We start from the raw sequence: 19,780 nt of genomic DNA, 5'->3' as shown, positions 1-19,780 counted from the left end.
GATTAATAGAGTTGGCTCTCTGTAGTGGGTGTTCGCTTGAATCTGTTGTTCTTGGAGGTGGATAAGGTGTATGCTGTCGGGACTTTGGGAAGGGAGATGAGTGTGGAGACCAGGTAATGGCCTATTGGGCAAGTTTGAGTTTGGTGAGATTTGTGGTTTTTCGATATGCAGACTCGGAATCATAAATCTCTTAAAGAGATCACGAAGAATACTTGGAATTTGTGATGTTAATTATTTTTCGGGTGAGCTCAATCTTTGAAATCTAAATTTTCTATATTAAAGGATAACTTTTGGGGTTTCATGATTTTTTATTAGCTGATTTGGGAGGAATGAGTTTGGAGATTGGTTGTAAACTGGGAGGAAGGAAAGCGTTAATGGAGCTAGTTTTTAGTGCTAGGTGTTTTACTCGGTGTGTTTGTTTTTTTGTGTTACAGGCTTATAGGGTTGATATATTTGGTGCGACATTTGGGAAAGAAGATGAGCGTTGGGATGAGGTAATGATTCAGTCGGGTTGGTGTGATATATGGATCATCAAAATGTGGATTTAGAATCATGTGTTCCAAAGGATTGTTTAATATATAAAAACTATGCATTGAGATGATTCTGACAAATACTCAAATAACTATGTTTAGTCTTATATATAAAGCGCAAACATTGGTATGTGAATAGTGTCAAAGTCAAAATGTGACACTTAAATAAATAACAGTGGGATTATGATTAAAGCTGAACTATATGGATGACTCTTATGATAAAAGTGATATGGAGTATCACTATGTGTAATACAAGCATGAGTAACAATGTATTCATTTTTTGAAAGTTGCAAACTAATTACAACATTAGTTTATTTGATCATACTCATTATGTTTACTTCTCATCATATTAGGGCATGTTTCTAATTGATTGAACTGAAGTAAACTGAACTCATTGGAGCTAAATTACACCGAAGTGAATATTTTATGAGAGAAGAAAATTAAAAACTGAACTGAAGTGAAATGAAAATAATCTGAAGAGAACAACCCTTTAATCATATTTTTTCTTCCATGGATTTTCCGGGAATCTAAAACCTAAATTCCTCCAATCTCTACTGCAATATGTAATTCCTGTTGCTATCCGCTCCTACCATCTTCTCAAGAAAATGGGATTAGGGTATACCTTTTTGTAGCTAATGCATATCTATGCATATTTCTCATCCCTTAAAATATCGCGTATTCCATACACGTTGCCGAAGGAGAATGAGAATGCTTTTAAGAGTCTTAACCTGACTTTATGCAATGGACCGAACATAATAAGTGAAAATTGGCCACACTAAAATGAGACCAGCCAGATAAACTCATAAATGGGCTTTATACAAAATTAAATGAAGATGAGCCTATGAGATGTAAATGTAACATGGAGATATTGTATATGGGCTTAAAATATATATTTATTGAGAGTGAACTCATGAAATAAGCCCCAGGTGATATAAACTCAAGAGAACTAACAATCAGCATGCTGAATTCAATGGGATTAGAGAGTGGAAATGAATGTAACTACTCCCTCCGTTCCTAAATTAAATTCCTGTTTGTAAAATTACACGGAAATTAAGGAAAAAAAAAATAAGACAAGTAACAATAATGAAATATTTCAATGAGAAATACAAAACATTAAATGATGTTTTTGAATAAAACAAAGATAGATTAATGATTAATGATGCCATGTCATCAATCGTTTGAAAAAAAAAAACCAATAACATGCTTCTAATTGAAAATTAAGAACCAATCATATTCATTAGGTTAATTATGGGAAGTATAAACTTGAGAAAAAAGATGGAGAGAGAAAATAAGAGTGAGAAAACCTTAACGCTTTTTCTGGATAGCAAATAAGGAAGGAAAGGAAGGGAAGGGGAAAGGAGGAAGGGAAGGGAAAAGAAAGGGGAAGGGGAGGTGAGCTCTATTTTCCCTCCAAATCTCTCCAAATTTGGAGGGATTATGCTTATTAATGAGAGGGTCCTTCTCTCTCCTTCCTCTTCCTTGCCCCCCAATTCTTTACCCAAACAAGAGAATTTGTCCCCCCCCCCCCCCCCTCTCTTCTCTTCTTTTCCTTCCATATCTTTCTATCTAAACAAAGTGTAAATATACAACTGAAAAAGAGAGTTGATTTGATTGGGATATTTGGGAAAAAATACTACTAAAAATGGAAAGGAGGAATGTAATTTTGGAATACCCAAAATAGAAACCAGAAATGTAATTTAGGGATTGAAGGAGTACTAACTACAGTACGTGACTACAACTTACAAGTTTACAACATGAAAGTATGGATATAGAACGGCCAAATGGGCTTAAAAAACAAAAGATTTACAAACTTGAATTGAGATTAAACATGTACTCTCTCCGTTTTTAAATACTTGCTCTATTTTTCCATGCGTGGAGTTTTGGGAGAAATTGGAGAAAGTAATAAAATATGGAGGTAGTGGGGTAGTTGAAAGAATAAAAAATTTTATAAAGCAAAAGTAGTAAAAGAATAGGAGGAGAGAATATTATGTTGGGTCCACTAAGTGTGATAAATGAATTAAATATTGTAAAAGCTTTCCAAAAAAGGAAATGGAATAATTATTTAAAAACGGCCGAAAAAGAAAAGCAGAACAAGTATTTTTAAACAGAGGGAGTATTATGAGTACATTATACTCCGTATGTACACCTTTTGTTTCATAATAATTGACACATATTGGTTTATGTTATTACTTGGTACTCGTATTATTTACTACCTTTGACCATAATTTTTGGGAAATGTATGATAAGTATAGTTAATGATAACTAGCCCCTCGTTTGCATAAAAAATAGAGAGCTCCTTAGCTCCCTATACTTACATATATAAATATATACTCCCTCCGTTACTTTTTACTCTCAACTTTTACCATTTTTAGCCGTTACACATTACTTGCAACGTTTTTATTTCTTTCCTTTTATGGTAAGTTTTTTAATAGCAAAATGACTATTTTACCCTTATTTTTTTAAAACCCTTTCTAATTTCCACTAACCTATTCTTATTTAACTCCTAATCTAATTCACTAACACTAATCTAATTTAACCATTCCCACCAAAAAATACCCACCCCAAACTGATTTCATCAGAAATCATCCACCCTCTCAACTACCAGAATTGAATGAAGATCATTCAATTCTCTCATGGTGCCCAGAACTCCCTTCTTTTGGAGATTTTTCCAGAAGAACCCTAGATCTACTCCTTTTTCATCCTTTCTATCTCATCCGCGTCCTTTGTTTTCTCTTCCTCCTTCTCTATCAAACCCTAACTGCGCTCTCTTCCTCTGTCTTCTCTATTTACCCTCTTATTATCTAAGAAAATGAGTTCCAAAAAACGCGAATTGAAGTCCCTTGAACTCCCTGAGGAAGATTCCAACACTGTTACTCGGTATCGTCCTCAAAGAGGTATTGGTATCGATCATGAAACCAGTATGCCGCTGTTCTTCGTCCTTTTCCAGGTACAAGTGGGGCAAAATCGGGGCAAAATTGGTGGAGTATATCTCCAGCGATGACGAGAAGGAGGAAGTGGAGCCAAATCCGGCAGTGGTGTGTCAAGATCCGATGGCTGTGGTTGCTGATGTCCCTGCTGCTGGTGGAGAAGTGGTTGACGCTGATGATGGCAACAAGGAAAGCCCTAAAAAGGCTGATTCTGGGAAGAAGACCACCATTGGTACTGCTTCCGGCAGTGGTGGGTCACCTCATGAACAAAAGAGGCGTAGATCTGTCTGGAAGGATGATTACAGTGACTGGGATCCCTGCTACATGGCTTATTTGAGGGACAATTACCCTCATGACTTCCCACCAGATCTTTGATCTTGCAGCGTAACTATTACTAAACCCTAATTCCTTGATTTTAGTTTTAATTCTGAGTCCATTATGCTTACATATGCATCTGAGTCCCTTATGATGTTGTTGGCTTTATTAGTTGTTTGTTGTTGCCCTGTTTGGTAGTTGTGGTTAGGGGTGAGCATAACAGGGTACCCTGTAAAAATTCCAGGAACCGGAACCGGAACCTGTTGCAACAAGTTCCTCGAAATGGGAACCGGAACCGGAACCTGTTGAACAGGTTCCTAGAAATTGGGAGCCGGAACCGGAACCTACAGGTTCCGGTTCTGATTCAGGGTACCCTGTATTATAAGATACTCACTAACTTTTTGTAGATTTTTAAATAAAAAACTGGTTAGTCACTAATTTATAATGTTTACAACTCGCAAATAAGACAAACTAATAGTAGTTATCTTACAAATTTAATATATATATTTTTATAATTGCAATTTTGATATCTATTATTTAAAAATTGAGTACAAATTAGTGTATAATTAAAAATTAAGTGATATTTTTATCAGGTACAGGGTACCCTACAGGTTCCGGTTCCTAAAAATTGAGAACCTGATCCGGAACCTGTTACAACAGGTTCTCCAATTTGCTACCCGGAACCGGAACCTCTTGTACAGGTTCCGGTTCTGGAACCTGCGGTTCCTAACAGGTTCCGGTTCCGATTCAGGGTACCCTGATTTTTTGCTCACCCCTAGTTGTGGTAGACAGATGTGGTCATAATTTTATACTTTTGACCATTTTGAGTGATGGTTTTGATGTTGGTTTGTGTAATTATGTTTGTCTTGTGCTTTAAATAATTATGCTTCCTATGAGTCCCCTACTGCTGGTTGCTATGATTTGTAGTTGATGTGTTGGATGTTTGTTGGTTGGCTGTTGAATTGAGTGCATAAGTATGCAACTTGGAGAGTTAGTGTTGTATGGATGATGACCTGTTGGGTTGTGGAATAGACACTGGGTTTTTCTGGTTTGTTGTGTGCTTCTGTTCTTGGCATTGTGTACAAATACTTTGGAGTCCCATTAGGTGTTTGTATTGTTGATGCTTTGAGTCCCCCCCCCCCCCTTGTACTATGCATCAAAGTGTAAATTACTTTCCAAATGATGAAGGGACTCTTATGACTTGAGCGCATAATGAAAAGATGCTCCAACATTCTCCCTAAAAGAGATGTTGTTGAGGTGCCTACTTATGGTTGCTAACTTGGTTAATCCATTCCAATCTGATGAAATTAACTTAAAATGACCCTGCCATACATCAGCACCTTTAAATCATGTTAATATTTCCACTTCATTTGGGCAAAAAGTTGTTGATTTTACAAAAGTACTACTTCATATGGAATACCATGTCATGACTGCCTAGTCAATCTATTTAACAAAAGACACCTAACCATTACAAAACATACAAAAAGCCTAGTTTTAGTGTAAATGGTTATGTGTGGCAGTCTCTGATCTCGTGTATGTTGTCACTTGTGTCTTCCTTTGCAAAAAGTTATCTGTTACTTACAAAAAGTTGTGTCTTCTCCCCACCTCTGTCTTCATCACCTACTTGCATCTACTTCCATCTCTTCATGATGTGGTTGAGGGCCTGTTGTTGGGACAAAAAGTGTGTTGAGATACTCTACTGTGTCAGCTACCAGTTTCTTGTCTACCTTCAAAATGTCCTCCAAAGCCCTCTGCCTGTCTAGCCTAGCCTTTCCCATGTGTGGTGGATTAAAGTTGTTTCCACCTTGCTTTTCCAACACTTTAATCATACAAGATTGAAGTGTGATCCAAGTGTATCTGTTTAGTGTTGGATCAAACATCTCAAATGCCTTAGCCACCTTCTCAATTAGCTCATCCAAGTTAGTTGAAAATGATTGGTACTGAATTGATTGTATATCCTTGAATAACCCAAGATCTAGTACATTTAGGTTAGGGGATTGGGCAGGTTGGAATACAAATTGAATGTTGAACCCATTAGCTTGAGTGGCAGCCAAAAACTCTTCATCTTTTGGAACTTGATGAGGCCTAGCATTGTCCCATTGTATGATTATGTTTTTGGACAATTCTGGTGGCCATTCTGCATGTATTGTTGGAATGGTTTTGTCCAAAAACATTTCCCTAATTGCATCTTTGTTTACACTTTGAATGGCTTTTGTTTCAATTGTCCCTGCCTCTCTGTTCTTGCTTTTCTTTCTTGCCCTTTCATGCTTCACAAAGGGGAACAAACCATACTTCCCTGAGTGTAGCATAGTCCCATCTTGTGCATATAATGGTTTTCCAACCATACCCATGAACATTGCCTTCAATTTAAACCTTTTTTTTTTTTTTTTACTATTGTGCTCTGTAAGGAACCTCCTCATTTGGTGTGAGATAGAAAGTCCTTGTCTCTAGGTTCAAGTAGAACTATTTCTCATCAATATGGATGTAATGTTGCATATCCATGAATGAAGGGTCCCCTCACTTGGAACTGGATGTATGTGCTGTAGGTACCACTTGAGCGTTGCAATCTTGTGATTATCAGTTAGTGCAGGGTAATTACTTGCTGAAACTGCCCTGAGTTTGCCTCTTTTCTTTAATCTGTGAATAAGAACATGACTAACATTCAGAGCTGCACCATAGCTTCTGTTTGTGGTTCTCTTGTACAGTGACACTGACATAAGCCACTCATCAGAATATTCAGTAGGCTTTCTTACTGTTTTTCCTAGCTTCTTGGTTCTGACATCAACTACTTCTCCCAGTTGCATGTGTTTTTTGATTACTTGAAGCCATCTGGTTGTAGTTGATTTGTGTACATGATGTTTCCTAGCCAAAGAGGAGAGCATTCCCCTTGGAAGTGAGCCACCTTCCATATTCAGTAAAATATCATCTACAATCTGTCTTTTCAGTTGAATGCTGAGTTCTCTGCTTTGCCTTCCATTGTTTGCTACATTGTTGTCTTGCTCTTCCTCTGTATCTGAGTCCCCTGTCTGAGTGCCTTCATTGTGTTCCTGTTGAGATGATTGTTGTGATTCTGTCCCTGACCTGATGGTGAATGCATGGAATTTTCTTCCATCTCATTCATATGCTCCATGAGCAATTGGTTGATATAAAAAAAATTCATCCTCGATTTCTACCATGAGTCCCTTTTATTTTTGGCAGATTTGATGGCAGGTGATGAAGTGTAGGTAACTTGCCTTTTTTTGAGAGCTTTCAATGGAGCCTAATTATGTACAAATTCTCTTATGCTACTACTACTAACTCAACAATTAGGAATTAGGATTAATTCTAGATGATGTTGATGATTTTTGTAATTTTCAAACTTTGGTCTTTTGAATATCTGGTTTGTAATTTAACAGTAGAATTCGTATTTCCCTCTTCCCCCCCCTCCCAATTCCCTTTTGAAACGCTAATGGTGTTGTGAGTGTGGAATGAAACAATTTGCCCCTTTTAAAGGGAGCTTATGGCTTAAATTTGGTGTTTAAATTTCATTTTCAAACTTTTCAAATTTTCATGAAATTTTTGGAGGCAAAATAAATTTTGGAGGCTAAAGCATTTAGCCTCCAAAAAATCTGTCAGCCAAATGTGTAAAAAGAGAGGGAAAGGAGAGAGAAAGAAAAATAAAAAAGTCACATGTACCCACTTGCTAATGGGTCCACTACTTTTCCCTCCCTTTTTAACTCTACTATCACATGCCCCTCCCTTTATAATCTCTCCTTAAAACGTTTGCCTAGGAGTCCGTTCCTCCGTCCCCCCAAAGTTGTGAGGTATAAAGTAACGGAGGGAGTATATGTTCGTTAGACAAAAAATTTCAATAGTTTTGCTTCAAATATCACATCATCATGTCATAAAATTTCAATAGAGTTGCTTCAAATATCACATTATCATGTCAAAATTTGATCATTAGACAAAAAATTACGCAAATTACAATACAGTGAAGTCGCGCAAAAACACACAATAGTGAATACTTTATTAATGCTATACATAGCCCTTAGGGCTACATATAAGCATTGAATTTAGCCTTGAAAATCGTTAAAAGTTAAGAAATCATGAAAATATAAATACTACCTCCGCTTCTTATTACTCGCAACAAAGTACAAGATTGCGGAGGTCGAGGCAAAAGATTGAAGGGGGATTAATTAAAGGGAGGGGTAAAGTATTAGGAGAGTTAAAAGAAAGGGAAAGAAAAGTGGTCCATGTGAAGGAGAGAGAAAATGAGGGAGGGAATCTTTTTTAGTGGGGATTAGGAGTAGTTCGTAAGGGTAAAATTGTCAATTTATAAGAAAAAACCCACCATAAAAGGAAAGAAAGTAAGTTGTTGCGAGTAATGTGAACCTTCCAAAAAAGGAAGTTGTTGCGAGTAATAAGAAGCGGAGGTAGTACTAATTACACTGATTTACGCGTGTGTTTGTCATAAATTTCTAATTTTATACCATTTCCAATAGTATATTATCCTTATTTTAATAGTCACACAGAAGAAGAAGAAGAAGGAAAAAAAAAAAAAAATAGATACGTGATTATGTATCTAAGCAATCTTTGACAAAGTTAGTCCTCTATAACATATAGTACTTCGTAATTTTATATTAGTAATGTTGTGATTGCATGCAATCTTTTAAATTATTATTAAACTCACAACTCATCAGATGGCTGAACTGCTGAAGTACAAATTTCTATATAGGTGTCCCGTTTTTTATTTTATTTTATTTATTTATATATTTTTTCTATTTTAAATATTGAAATTCCATATTAAATAAAAAATGAAGCTCCAAAAAAAAAAAAAAAAAAAAAAAAAAAAAAAAAAAAAATCATTTGTGGATGTGGCTCGTTCAATAAACCATAGTTGCTAGAACTCCTGAATATGTAATTGTCACCGCCATTAAGTTTGTTACGTTACACAATCAATAACTATATTGTTTTTGAAATTCAACATGATTAAATTTTATATATATGTCGCAAACCTTCATTATCTTTTTCAAGCTCAATAATATCTTTATCCTATCTTCCATTGGTTATTTGTTCAGAAATACTACGTGCATTGATCCTCTTTTTCTAGGTTAAACATGTTACATATTTTTAGTGTTTATGGCACACGACCATACGGTCTTTTAGGGCCAATTCGGCTAATTTTATTGTACTATTTGATTCTTTGTAACAACAATGTTGTTCATTGTGATCCTCCAGCCGAGCCTGTCAAATGCTCTTCTGGAAACTCCGATTGCACCATCTCCAATTCTTATGGCGCGTTCCCTGACCGGAGCACTTGCCATGCTTCCAATGTTGTGTACCCGGAGAATGAAGAACAACTCATCTCCTATGTTAGAGATGCAACTAAGATGAAGAGAAAAATCAAGGTATTAATTGTTCGCTAGCTTGTTTTATTTGATATGTACATATGTTCGTGTATGTTCTTGCCCTAGTAAAATTTACATACAAATTCTACCACGTTGTGCTTTATTCCTTTTAACCCCTTTTTCTTTTTCTTCATTAAAGTTGGAAAAATTTAAAGGATAATGTATAATCTGTAGATAGGAGGAGAGTAGGAGACTAGGAGTAAATCATCCTACTAAATGTCATATTACACATACTATTTTGAATGTAACAAATATATGGTAATTTAAGGGGGGTATTCGCATTAAAATCATAAGTCAAACCACGTTGTATATATATATACTCCCTCCGTTACGAATTACTCGCAACAATTACTAAAAATAGCCGTTACACATTACTTGCAACAAACTTATTTCTTTCCTTTTATGGCAAATTTTTTTGTATGATTTTACAACATTACCCTTACTTTTTATACTAAACACCCTAATTAAACAACTAATTTTATCTTATTAACTTAAACCCTAACATTGATTAACTTAAGCATTTCTACCAAAATCATTATCCTTCTATCTAAATTCATCACCACCTTAATTGGCAACCACCACCACCACCACTACTACCACCAGATCTCCACTCTATTTACCCAGAATTTCTCTCTCTTTGTCATCCCCCCCGATCTCCAGTCTACCACCGACCTCCATCGCGACCATGCCGTCTTGCTTGTCGTCGCCGCCTTTTTCTCTCTCTTCCTTTCCTTGCTGCTTCGTGGTGGATGGTTGGTGATAGGTGGGGGTGCTGGTTGGTGGGTTGTGGATTTGGGTTCGTGGGTGGTGCGATTCGTGGGTGGTGGGTGGTTCTGGGCTCGTGGGTGGTGCGATTCGTGGTTGTGGGTGGGTGGTTCTGGGTTCGTGGGTGGTGCGATTCGTGGTGGTGGGTGGGTGGTTCTGGGTTCTGGGTTCGTGGGTGGTGCTGGCTCCGTTCGTGGTGGTTGGTGGTAAGTTTTTTTTTTTTTTTTTTTTTTTGATTGGATTAATATTAAGCACATCCCTTATTTTCCAATAATCACACTTAGGATATTTTGCCTAGGAGTCCGCAATTGACCCCTTTGTTGCGAGTAAATCGTAACGGAGTATATGTTTTGTGTTCCTCTTCCTCTTCATTCTCCCCCTTCGACCTCCCTAGCCACCCACAGACCACCCGGTCCACACCAATGGTGTTGATCCAAATTAACTTGATTCAATCGATTTGTCACCTCTAATTAAAGTGAAATAAAGTATGTGTTCATATGATATTTGGTTAAATAATTAATGATCTACGTATAAGTTTAATCAGGAAAGTTATAAGTTTGATGCAGAATATAACGAGAAGTACAAAATATGTAATAAAGTTACGTGAGATTTTGTTTATATTACGCACGAAAGCTAGATAAGCATCTGTCTTGTCAAAAAAAAAAAAAAAAAACAAAATAGATAAGCATTTGTAAGGATATCAGGATATGTACACAATATATATAACAGTTGGATTATGATAATTACAAGTTTGACTAGAAAAAGTCTACTATGAAAGTATAATTGGAAAGAAGGTACGTAGCATAAGATTATAATATTAAGAAGAAAGGAATCATAATTTAAAATTAAATATCCCTTGCCGACGAAAGTAAGTCACACTATTCTAACTAACCAACGAAAAGCAACATATCGAATTGACAATCGAGTCCCAACCTCAACACCTGGAAATGGAGTCTATGACGTCATGGGCTTCCGATCTGTACCAAAATTTCTTTTAGAGTCTTCTAGAACAGCAGGTAATGTATGTGAGCCTATGAGGTCATTGAACAAACCACAAGTTTAATTAGCAATTTTCTTCTTTTTTTTTTTTTTTTTTTTTTTTTGAAACAAGTTTAATTAGCATTTTGATTAGTAAGGAAGCATTATTTAGAGTTGCATTACTATATGTTTAATTCAACTTAGATATCCAGTTATTTCAAAAATAATAAAATCAAATCGGACTAGATTGAATCTTATTTTTTTTATTTACATTATTAATTATTTTAATTATATAATATAAAATGTTATAAAAATTTCATATTTGAAAACTATGTATCTATACAAATTTGATGATAACTCTTTTGATTGTCTTACTTATTAGACATCAGTGTATACATTAGGTCAAATATAGTTTGGTCAAATATGGAGATCATACCAGATCAAATTATGTGAATTGAACATTAGTCTTACTATGAGTTTATGACCCTATTCCAAAGGTTAGTATAAATCAAAAAAGTTTATAGAAAATCAAATAACATCAGATAAGTAAAAATCAGGTGAATAAGACACACCCTTAGTTATTAATTAGCTGTTTGAATTAGTTGTTTGTCTAATAGCAAGTTTTATTTGATCTAATTTACCAGTGTATTAGCTAATTCTGGTTGTGTAAAGGTGTTTGATTGTTATATATTTTTTATGGAGTGATTCATAATGTAAAAGAACCAATTAGCTTAGAAAAGCAATGGGATCTCTAGTAATTAATTTATAACATGCATAAACCACTTTTCAGAAAAATTCTTACAACCAAATTTTTTGATAATTAATTTGATCTCCTATTGGATTATACGTTGATTATGATTACACCACTCAGAGGATATTCAAGAATCGCTTGGTTGCGGCAAGTTAAGATGCATCACAGCTACCACTTCCACGACCCTTCTTATTAAAAGCGGATTTGGACTCTCAAATAATGGTAACACTCCTATTCCTTTATTTGGTTTTACAATTGTCTTTTTTTTTTTTTTTTTTTTTTTTTTTTTTTGAGATGTCCTCATCACAAACTTTTAAATAAAACGGATGTTCAGTAAATTACTGAAATCCGTTATAAGGTGACGATAAAATACGCAAAAGTTACACTAAAATGCATAAAAGTTATCCTGATATATATGAGTTATATATGCTTCATTGATAAATTTGACAAAAGTGACACTAAATTTGACAAAAGTAACGCTAAATCTGACAAAAGTGTACCCGATGTACAGTAAATTACTGAAAATCAGGTTTATACAAAAGTTTTTCTGTTTTCATAGCTTACACAGATAAGGGGAATAAACCATAAAGTTAAAAAAAATATTAAAATTTGATTATCATCTTTGATCAAACCATAAAGTAAAATTGCATGATTAGCTTCCCAAATTATGATTGTAAACTTATAATCGGGAATTAGGACAAAAGATATTTTTATATTTTGTCCCAGGTTTGTAATTAAAATTCCTAACCGATAAGAAAAAATTTCTGATTCCGCCACAATATTTGAGTAGTGTACATTTTATGACTCTTTTTCTTTTATATTGTCTTATTTGGCTCATTATCAAATGTTGTTTAATATGCATGTCTCTAGGTATCTTATTCACTGGCTACCCAGTTATTGGATATCAAAATAAGATGCAAGCTTCCGCAAGTTGTCTTAATAAAAATAACATTGTTGATGGTTATTGTGGATGGGATCCAAGAATAAATGGTCATTTTTTTAATAGCAATGGTTTTACTTTGCCTTTAAACAAGGTAACAAGCTTCATTCAAGACCTAAAAAAATTGGTTAATATGGATCCTTCATCCTTTTGTGGCATTGAGTTTCACTTGGGTATCCTAATGAGGTATGTCAAGGTTTCCTCAGCTTATCTCGGAAAAGACGAGGATGGAGTAGACTTTGATATTGCCTATTATCGACCTAAGGAAGAGTTGGGGCCTCGGCTCAATGAGGACATAATGAAAGAAATCGAGCAATTAGCGGTTTTTAAGTATGGTGGCGTGCCACATTGGGGTAAAAACCGCAATGTAGCGTTTGAAGGTGTGATTAGTAAGTATAAGGATGGAGAAAAGTTTTTAAGGGTTAAGGAAAGGTATGATCCTTTGGGATTGTTTTCAAGTGAATGGACTGATCAAGTTCTAGGGTTAAAAGATGGAATAATCATAAATAAAACAGGTTGTGCACTTGAAGGATTGTGTAGATGTAACACAGATGATGATTGTGGGACGGGGTACACTTGTGAAAGTGGTAAAGTTTATGATGAGGCTAAAGTTTGCAAGAAGAAGAAAAGCAACCTAATTTTTGATAATTTCTTGATTGGATGATAATCAATAAGGCAAAATTAATGGATGTGAAGTTTGTAGTTATAATATTAAGGTGACTAATCCTAGATGGGTGTTGTATTTTTTTTATTGCTCATGGTTTAAATTTAAAAATATGTTTGTAATGATTTATAAGACTAAGTATTAGTCAATGTATATGTAAATTGGTGTTAATAGGTGGCCGTTATTCATGATTGAAGTTTACAAATATCTTTGTAAGAAAAATAAGCAATAGAAATTAGAAAGTCCTCCTTATGAGGAGAATTCATGTAGTAAATGTAATAAACTATTGGCCTCTGTATATATATATATAGATGATTGTTAATTCTGAATAATGGATGATGTATATATTATTTTATAATCCATGCTTTGAAGTTTACAATTATGTTTATAATGATTTGCAATAATACTACTTGTCTCATTTTCAATTATTTCATGATTTGTTAACAATTGATAATGTATAAAACTCATATGAGTCAATAATGGGTGTCCCTATTTGTTTGTTTATTATTAAATCTACGTATATCCTCCGTATTTAATAGTTCTTCCTAAATAGTGATTATCGCTCACAAAAATGTTAATATAAGACTTTCTAGCAACGAGAGAGTATTCCTTTTTTTCTTTTTTTTTTTCCTCTTTTTTTTGAGAAGAGAGAGTATTCCTTTTAAAATCATATTAAATTTAAATTAATTATGGAGTAAGACTAAGTCTCTATTGGTTAATTGGTATTATCAATATCAAAAATTGGTAAAAAGTCTCTATGAATACCTATTTTTAAGGGTGTGTCAATCTTCGTGGCTCTTATAATAATCGATCCATAGTTGGCTACTTGCAAGTTTAAATGATTTATTTACTCTTATTATTCATATATATACTCTTTAATTATATTATTATTATACTCTATCAATAATGTTACGCGTTTTTTTTATTAGTATTATATACTTGTACATGCATATAAACTACCCCAAAGTCCAAACCTTCGTTAACTTGCTTAAAAGTTGAATACTATCTTTACATGATTCCATATTTCCATTTGATCAGATCAAAATAACTACGTACACACGTTGACCTTCTTCCTAGTAATATGTATGGAAGATGGTTTAATAGTCTTTTAGGACCAATTTGGGTTAGTCTTTTAAGCTATTTGATACTTTGCAAAAATGGTGTTAATTGTGATCCGCCAGAAGGACCCATCAAATGCTCTTACGGAGACTCTAATTGCATCATCACCAATTCTTATGGCTCGTTCCCTGACCGGAGTACTTGCCACGCTGCCAACGCCGTTTACCCGGAAAATGAAGATCAACTCATCTCCTACGTTAGAGATGCAACCAAGATGAAGAGAAAAATCAAGGTATTGGTTGCTAACTTTAGCTAAAGCTTGTCCATGCTACATTAAATTATACATATGAAAATTCTAGTCTTGAAAGAAGACTACCCTAAATTCTTATGTACTTTCAAAAAAAAATACGAGTATATAAAGTCGATCTACAATGTTTATCCATTTCATTCAGATCATTTTTATTCATTGAAATTAGCAACTGTAAACCTTGAAAGATTACCATAATCGGACAAGACTTATTGGCTCAGTTGGTATATATTACATTTTTTTTTTCATATGTTTGCATTGTCTAAGAATACTTGTGAACATTTCATATATGAAAAATTCATATTAATACAAATCTAATGAAATTTGGTTTGGTATATCTTATTTCCTAAAAGATTAGTGTGTATATAAATAAGGTCAAAATTTTGCCAAATAATGAAATTAGATCAATTTAACCAGACAGATTACAGTGGATAAGATGATGAATTAATACTTCCTCTGCTTTTTAAGTGCTCCTGTTTGACCAATATTTTTTGACCAATTATATATCTAGAATATCATTAATTAGCAATTAGTATAAATTATAAAAAGTTGACTTTCCAAATTATACATTGTCATTGTGACGATATATATACATACTACTCAAGTATCCAAATAATAAATTGATGACTATGTTTGATTTATGTATAAAGCATATTCATCGTCAAATTGGTATAGTGAATAATGCAAAGGTTAATGTAAGACACTTAAAAACATGGAGGGCGTATGAATAAGATAGTGGTGAGGATCAAGAGAGGAATGATAATAGAATAGTGTAATATACGTTATTGTTTGAGATCTTATCATTCGAATTAATTCCTACTCTATGTCGTAATGCCGTACGCTAGCCCTTGTTCTTTTATATTTTTTTAAGGTTTTTTTTTATTTTTTTGAACAGATATATAGTATTTTATTTAAAAAAGAAAAAAACAGCTGTTTACAAAAACGCATGATGCGCTTAACGAGCATGTATTTAATATCTGAAAACTAAAAATTGAAATGAATCCAATAAAATAACATATGATTATATTTTAAAGTATATATATTTATCCTAAAGTATTAAATCTCATTTGCATTTGAATCTCTCAAAAGTACAAATAAGACAATCAAAGGAAATGGAAAAAATTTCAATTTATTAATATCGATTTAAACTTTATTAATACTAGCTAAAAAAAATCAATTTAGGGCCTGTTCATATTTACTGAATTGAGCTGAACTGAACTGATTGGAACTGAACTGAACTGATTAGAACTGAACTGAACTGAATTGAGCTGAAATTAATATTTTATGTGAGAGAGAAATTAAGAGCTGAACTGAACTGAACTGAACTGAACTGAACTGATTGGAACTGAACTGAACTGAACTGAAATTAAGTAAATGTGAACAGGCCCTTAATCAATAGAGACTAATTTATAATCAATAAAAAAAATTGAAAGAAAAAAATTAATTAGATGAAGAGACTTGTCCTAAAATAAAATAATTGAAATAAAATAAAATTAGATGAAGAGACTTGTCCTGAAATAAAATAATTGAATTAAAATAAAATTAGATTAATTAGATGAAGAGACTTGTCCTAAATTAATTCTTCTAAAATAATCATGGCTGATTAATTAGAAGAAAACGTCCATCAAAGTTGAAATTTTTTAAAACCAATTTTTTCTTTAAAAAAATCATACTCTATATATAATGACACAATGTAGTAAAGAGATTCCTTTTTTTTTATCAGTTGTATTATTTTAATTTTCACACATTAATACATTTAATTATTAATGTTTTTATTAAAAGTAATAAAAAGTTTTACAAAATATTGAGTACAATGACTAAAAAATGTCAAAAAATCAAAATCAAAATATTGCAACTAAAATTTTTTGAAGAAAATATTTTTATAAAAAAAAATTGACTTAGATATTAATTTCCAATAGGTAGCAACCAAATACGGTCACAGTGCCACGAAGTTGGTTTGCCCTGATGGAGAAGATGGTCTAGTAATAAGCACAAAAAATCTCAACAAGATTATAAACGTCAACATGGTAGAAGAAACTATGACGGTAGAAAGCGGCATGACGCTAAAGCAGCTAATAGACGAGGCGGCGAAGGTGAACCTAGCACTGCCTAATTCGCCTTATTGGGCAGGTGTAACTGTCGGGGGAATGCTCGGAACGGGTGCTCATGGAAGCTCCCTATGGGGCCGTGGAAGCGCGGTTCATGACTACGTTGTTAGCCTTAAGATTATTAGTCCTGGCAAACATGATGACGATTATGTTAAAGTTCGGACTCTTAGTGTTGGTGATGAAGACCTTGATGCAGCAAAGGTTTCACTTGGTGTTCTTGGTGTCATCTCACAGGTACGCACAACTTATTATCTCTTATACGTAGTATTAGACTTGCTTTAACCTTGTTTTCTAATTTATTAACACGTTTTGAATTTTGACATTATTGACAAAAAACTATTTTGACTAGTTTTAATGATTTATAGATAAGAAAACCACTCATGTAACGGATTAATAAAATTATTTTACCAAACAAACAAAACAATACTTTATTATTTCAGCACTTTACCAAGTTTGGCTACTACATTATTAATTTCAGTTAACTGATCAATTTCAGATCCTTTTTATATATCATATTTATCATCGAACATAGCTTTAAAATGTGTTATACTACCTCTGTTTAATGTTATGTGCAACTTTGAAATATTTTATATCTCACAAATAATACCCCAAATTAAAGTTGCACATAACTATTAACGGAGGTAGTACAAGTATCATTTATGAATAAGAACAAAATCTATTGAATTGATTTGTGTTAAATATTATTATTACGTACAAATTATAACAATGAAAATATTTAAGAGATCAAATAATATGTAATGAAACACAACTAAACACACAAATTTAACGCCATTGCTTATTTTGTGAAGGTAACCTTTAAGTTGGAACCACTTTTCAAGCGAAACCTCACATACACGACAAGAGAAGACCATGACTTGGAGGTTGAAGCCCTAAAATTTGGGCTCCAAAATGAGTTTGCCGATATAGCTTGGCTACCTGCCGAAGGTAAAGCAATATATCGAATTGACAATCGAGTTCCTACAACAACACCCGGAAATGGTGTTTATGACTACTTGGGCTTCCGATCTATACCACAAGCTTTTATAGAGTCTTCTAGAAAAGCAGGTAAAGTATACGATCAAATTATGAACTACATATATAATCATTAAAATATTATGGTAGTCATATTTCAAACGACTTCTATAAAATTTTCACAAATTTAAATCAAATTTTAAGAAATAGTAAGGAATATTAAGGCCATGTTCTCTTCACCTTAAAAAAATAATATTAAGTAAAAATAATTTCAGTTCAGTAAAAATAAGTTTAGTTCAGTAAAAATAATTTCAGTTCAGTAAAAATAATTTCAGTTCAGTAAAAATAAGTTCAGTTCAGTAAAATTCAGTTTTCTTAAAGAAGAATTATAATAGAAAATCAGTAAAAATAATTTCAGTTCAGTAAAATTAAGTTCAGTTCAGTAACAATAAGTTCAGTTCAGTAAAAATAATTTCAGTTTAGCAAAATTAAGGTGAATCAAATAAGGCCTAAGTCTTCTAACGAGTTATATTATTGGTTCCTTACATCATTCAGAGGAGAATCTAGAATCACATGGTTGCAGCAAGTTAAGGTGCTTGTCAGCTAACGCTGCCGTGACACTATTTACTGAAAGTGCGTTTGGGCTCACAAATAACGGTAATAGCCTTATTATTTTCTTATCAAATTTTGTTGCTTTGGTCATCCAATTACAAATTCAATTACTTAGGGTATTTTTTATTTACATGAAACTAATTACCAATATATTTACTTATTTAGTGATCATTTCCGTAGGTGAATACATTCATATATATACTCCCTCCGTTTCTATTTAACTTGTCGAACTAACCTCATAGTTACATACTTACATATATAGTTACATGCTAATTTGATATGAATTTCTCTAGGTGTGTTATTCACTGGCTACCCGGTTATTGGATATCAAAATAAGATGCAATCTTCCGGAAGTTGTCTTAATGATCAAAATAACATTGTTGATGGTTATTGTGGATGGGATCCAAGAATAAAAGGTCAATTCTCTTCTAGTAATGGATTCACTTTGCCTATGAACAAGGTAACAAGTTTCATTGAAGACCTAAAAAAATTGGTTAATATGGATCCTTCATCCTTCTGTGGTTTTGATCTTTACTTGGGTATCCTAATGAGGTATGTCAAGGTTTCCTCGGCTTATCTAGGAAAAGACGAGGAAGGTATAGACTTCGACATCACCTATTATCGACCTAGAGAGGCCTTAAGTCCTCAACTTAACGAGGACATAATAAATGAGATTGAGCAAATCGCGATTTTTAAGTATGGTGGCTTGCCACATTGGGGTAAAAACCGCAATGTAGCCTTTGAAGGTGTGATAAGTAAGTATAAGGATGGCGAAAAGTTTCTAAGGGTTAAGGAAAGGTATGATCCTTTGGGATTGTTTTCGAGTGAGTGGACTGATCAAGTTTTAGGATTAAAAGACGGAATAATCATAAATAAAACAGGTTGTGCACTTGAAGGATTGTGTAGATGTAACACAGATGATGATTGTGGGACGGGGTACACTTGTGGGAGCGGTCGAGTTTATGCTGAAGCTAAAGTTTGCAAGAAGAAGAGAAGCAACCTCATTAGTGATGAATGCTTGATTGGGTAAAAACCAAAGGATACTTATAAGGCAAGAGTGGATGTGAAGTTTATAATTATATCAAGGTGAATGTTCATTCCAATTAGAAATTGTATTTTTTTTTTTCAATGCTCATGATTTAAATTTATAAATATGTTTGTAATGATTTGTAATACTTGTAAAATTATATATAAACACATTGTATACACAAATTGGGGTTAATAGGTGATAGTTAATTGAACGGACGGATATTGTGCTACATATCTAAGTGTTAGTATGGTTTGAAGTGATACTAATAGTTTTACCTGTTAATGTATGTCATGATTTATTAACATTTTGTTTGTCTCGCTAAAAAGCCCAAATTAGAAGGCATGTTGGTAGTGCTAGCTTGCTATCTAGATATTTATAACCAAGCTAAGCTTGGTTGTGAAAAAGGAAATCCTTCTAATCACAAGGTTGAGGGTT

At 33.5% G+C, this 19,780-nt stretch overlaps 2 protein-coding genes and 1 pseudogene across 2 annotated transcripts; 2 read left to right on the top strand and 1 right to left on the bottom strand.

The window, feature by feature from the left end:
* Positions 1-5,388: 5,388 nt before the first annotated feature.
* Positions 5,389-6,123, bottom strand: LOC145607246 (uncharacterized). Its single transcript, XM_081662965.1, has one exon. It carries the CDS (start codon positions 6,121-6,123, stop codon positions 5,389-5,391), a length of 735 nt encoding a protein of 244 aa, XP_081519091.1.
* A 4,545-nt stretch (positions 6,124-10,668) lies between these two features.
* On the top strand, positions 10,669-13,257 carry LOC145607245 (putative truncated L-gulonolactone oxidase 7, mitochondrial pseudogene; annotated as a pseudogene).
* Positions 13,258-14,338: 1,081 nt separating this feature from the next.
* On the top strand, positions 14,339-19,345 carry LOC145607243 (L-gulonolactone oxidase 2-like). Its single transcript, XM_081662964.1, has 5 exons — positions 14,339-14,608; positions 16,543-16,965; positions 17,541-17,796; positions 18,259-18,360; positions 18,609-19,345. The coding sequence occupies exons 1-5, from the start codon at positions 14,339-14,341 to the stop codon at positions 19,343-19,345; spliced, it is 1,788 nt and encodes a 595-aa protein (XP_081519090.1).
* Positions 19,346-19,780: the final 435 nt, after the last annotated feature.

This window comes from Chenopodium album, chromosome 23, assembly GCF_948465745.1.
Source record: "Chenopodium album chromosome 23, dcCheAlbu1.1, whole genome shotgun sequence".
Lineage (NCBI taxonomy): Eukaryota > Viridiplantae > Streptophyta > Magnoliopsida > Caryophyllales > Amaranthaceae > Chenopodium > Chenopodium album.
The sequence above is the reverse complement of the archived record's forward strand: the minus strand, read 5'-3'. Positions and strand labels throughout refer to the sequence as shown.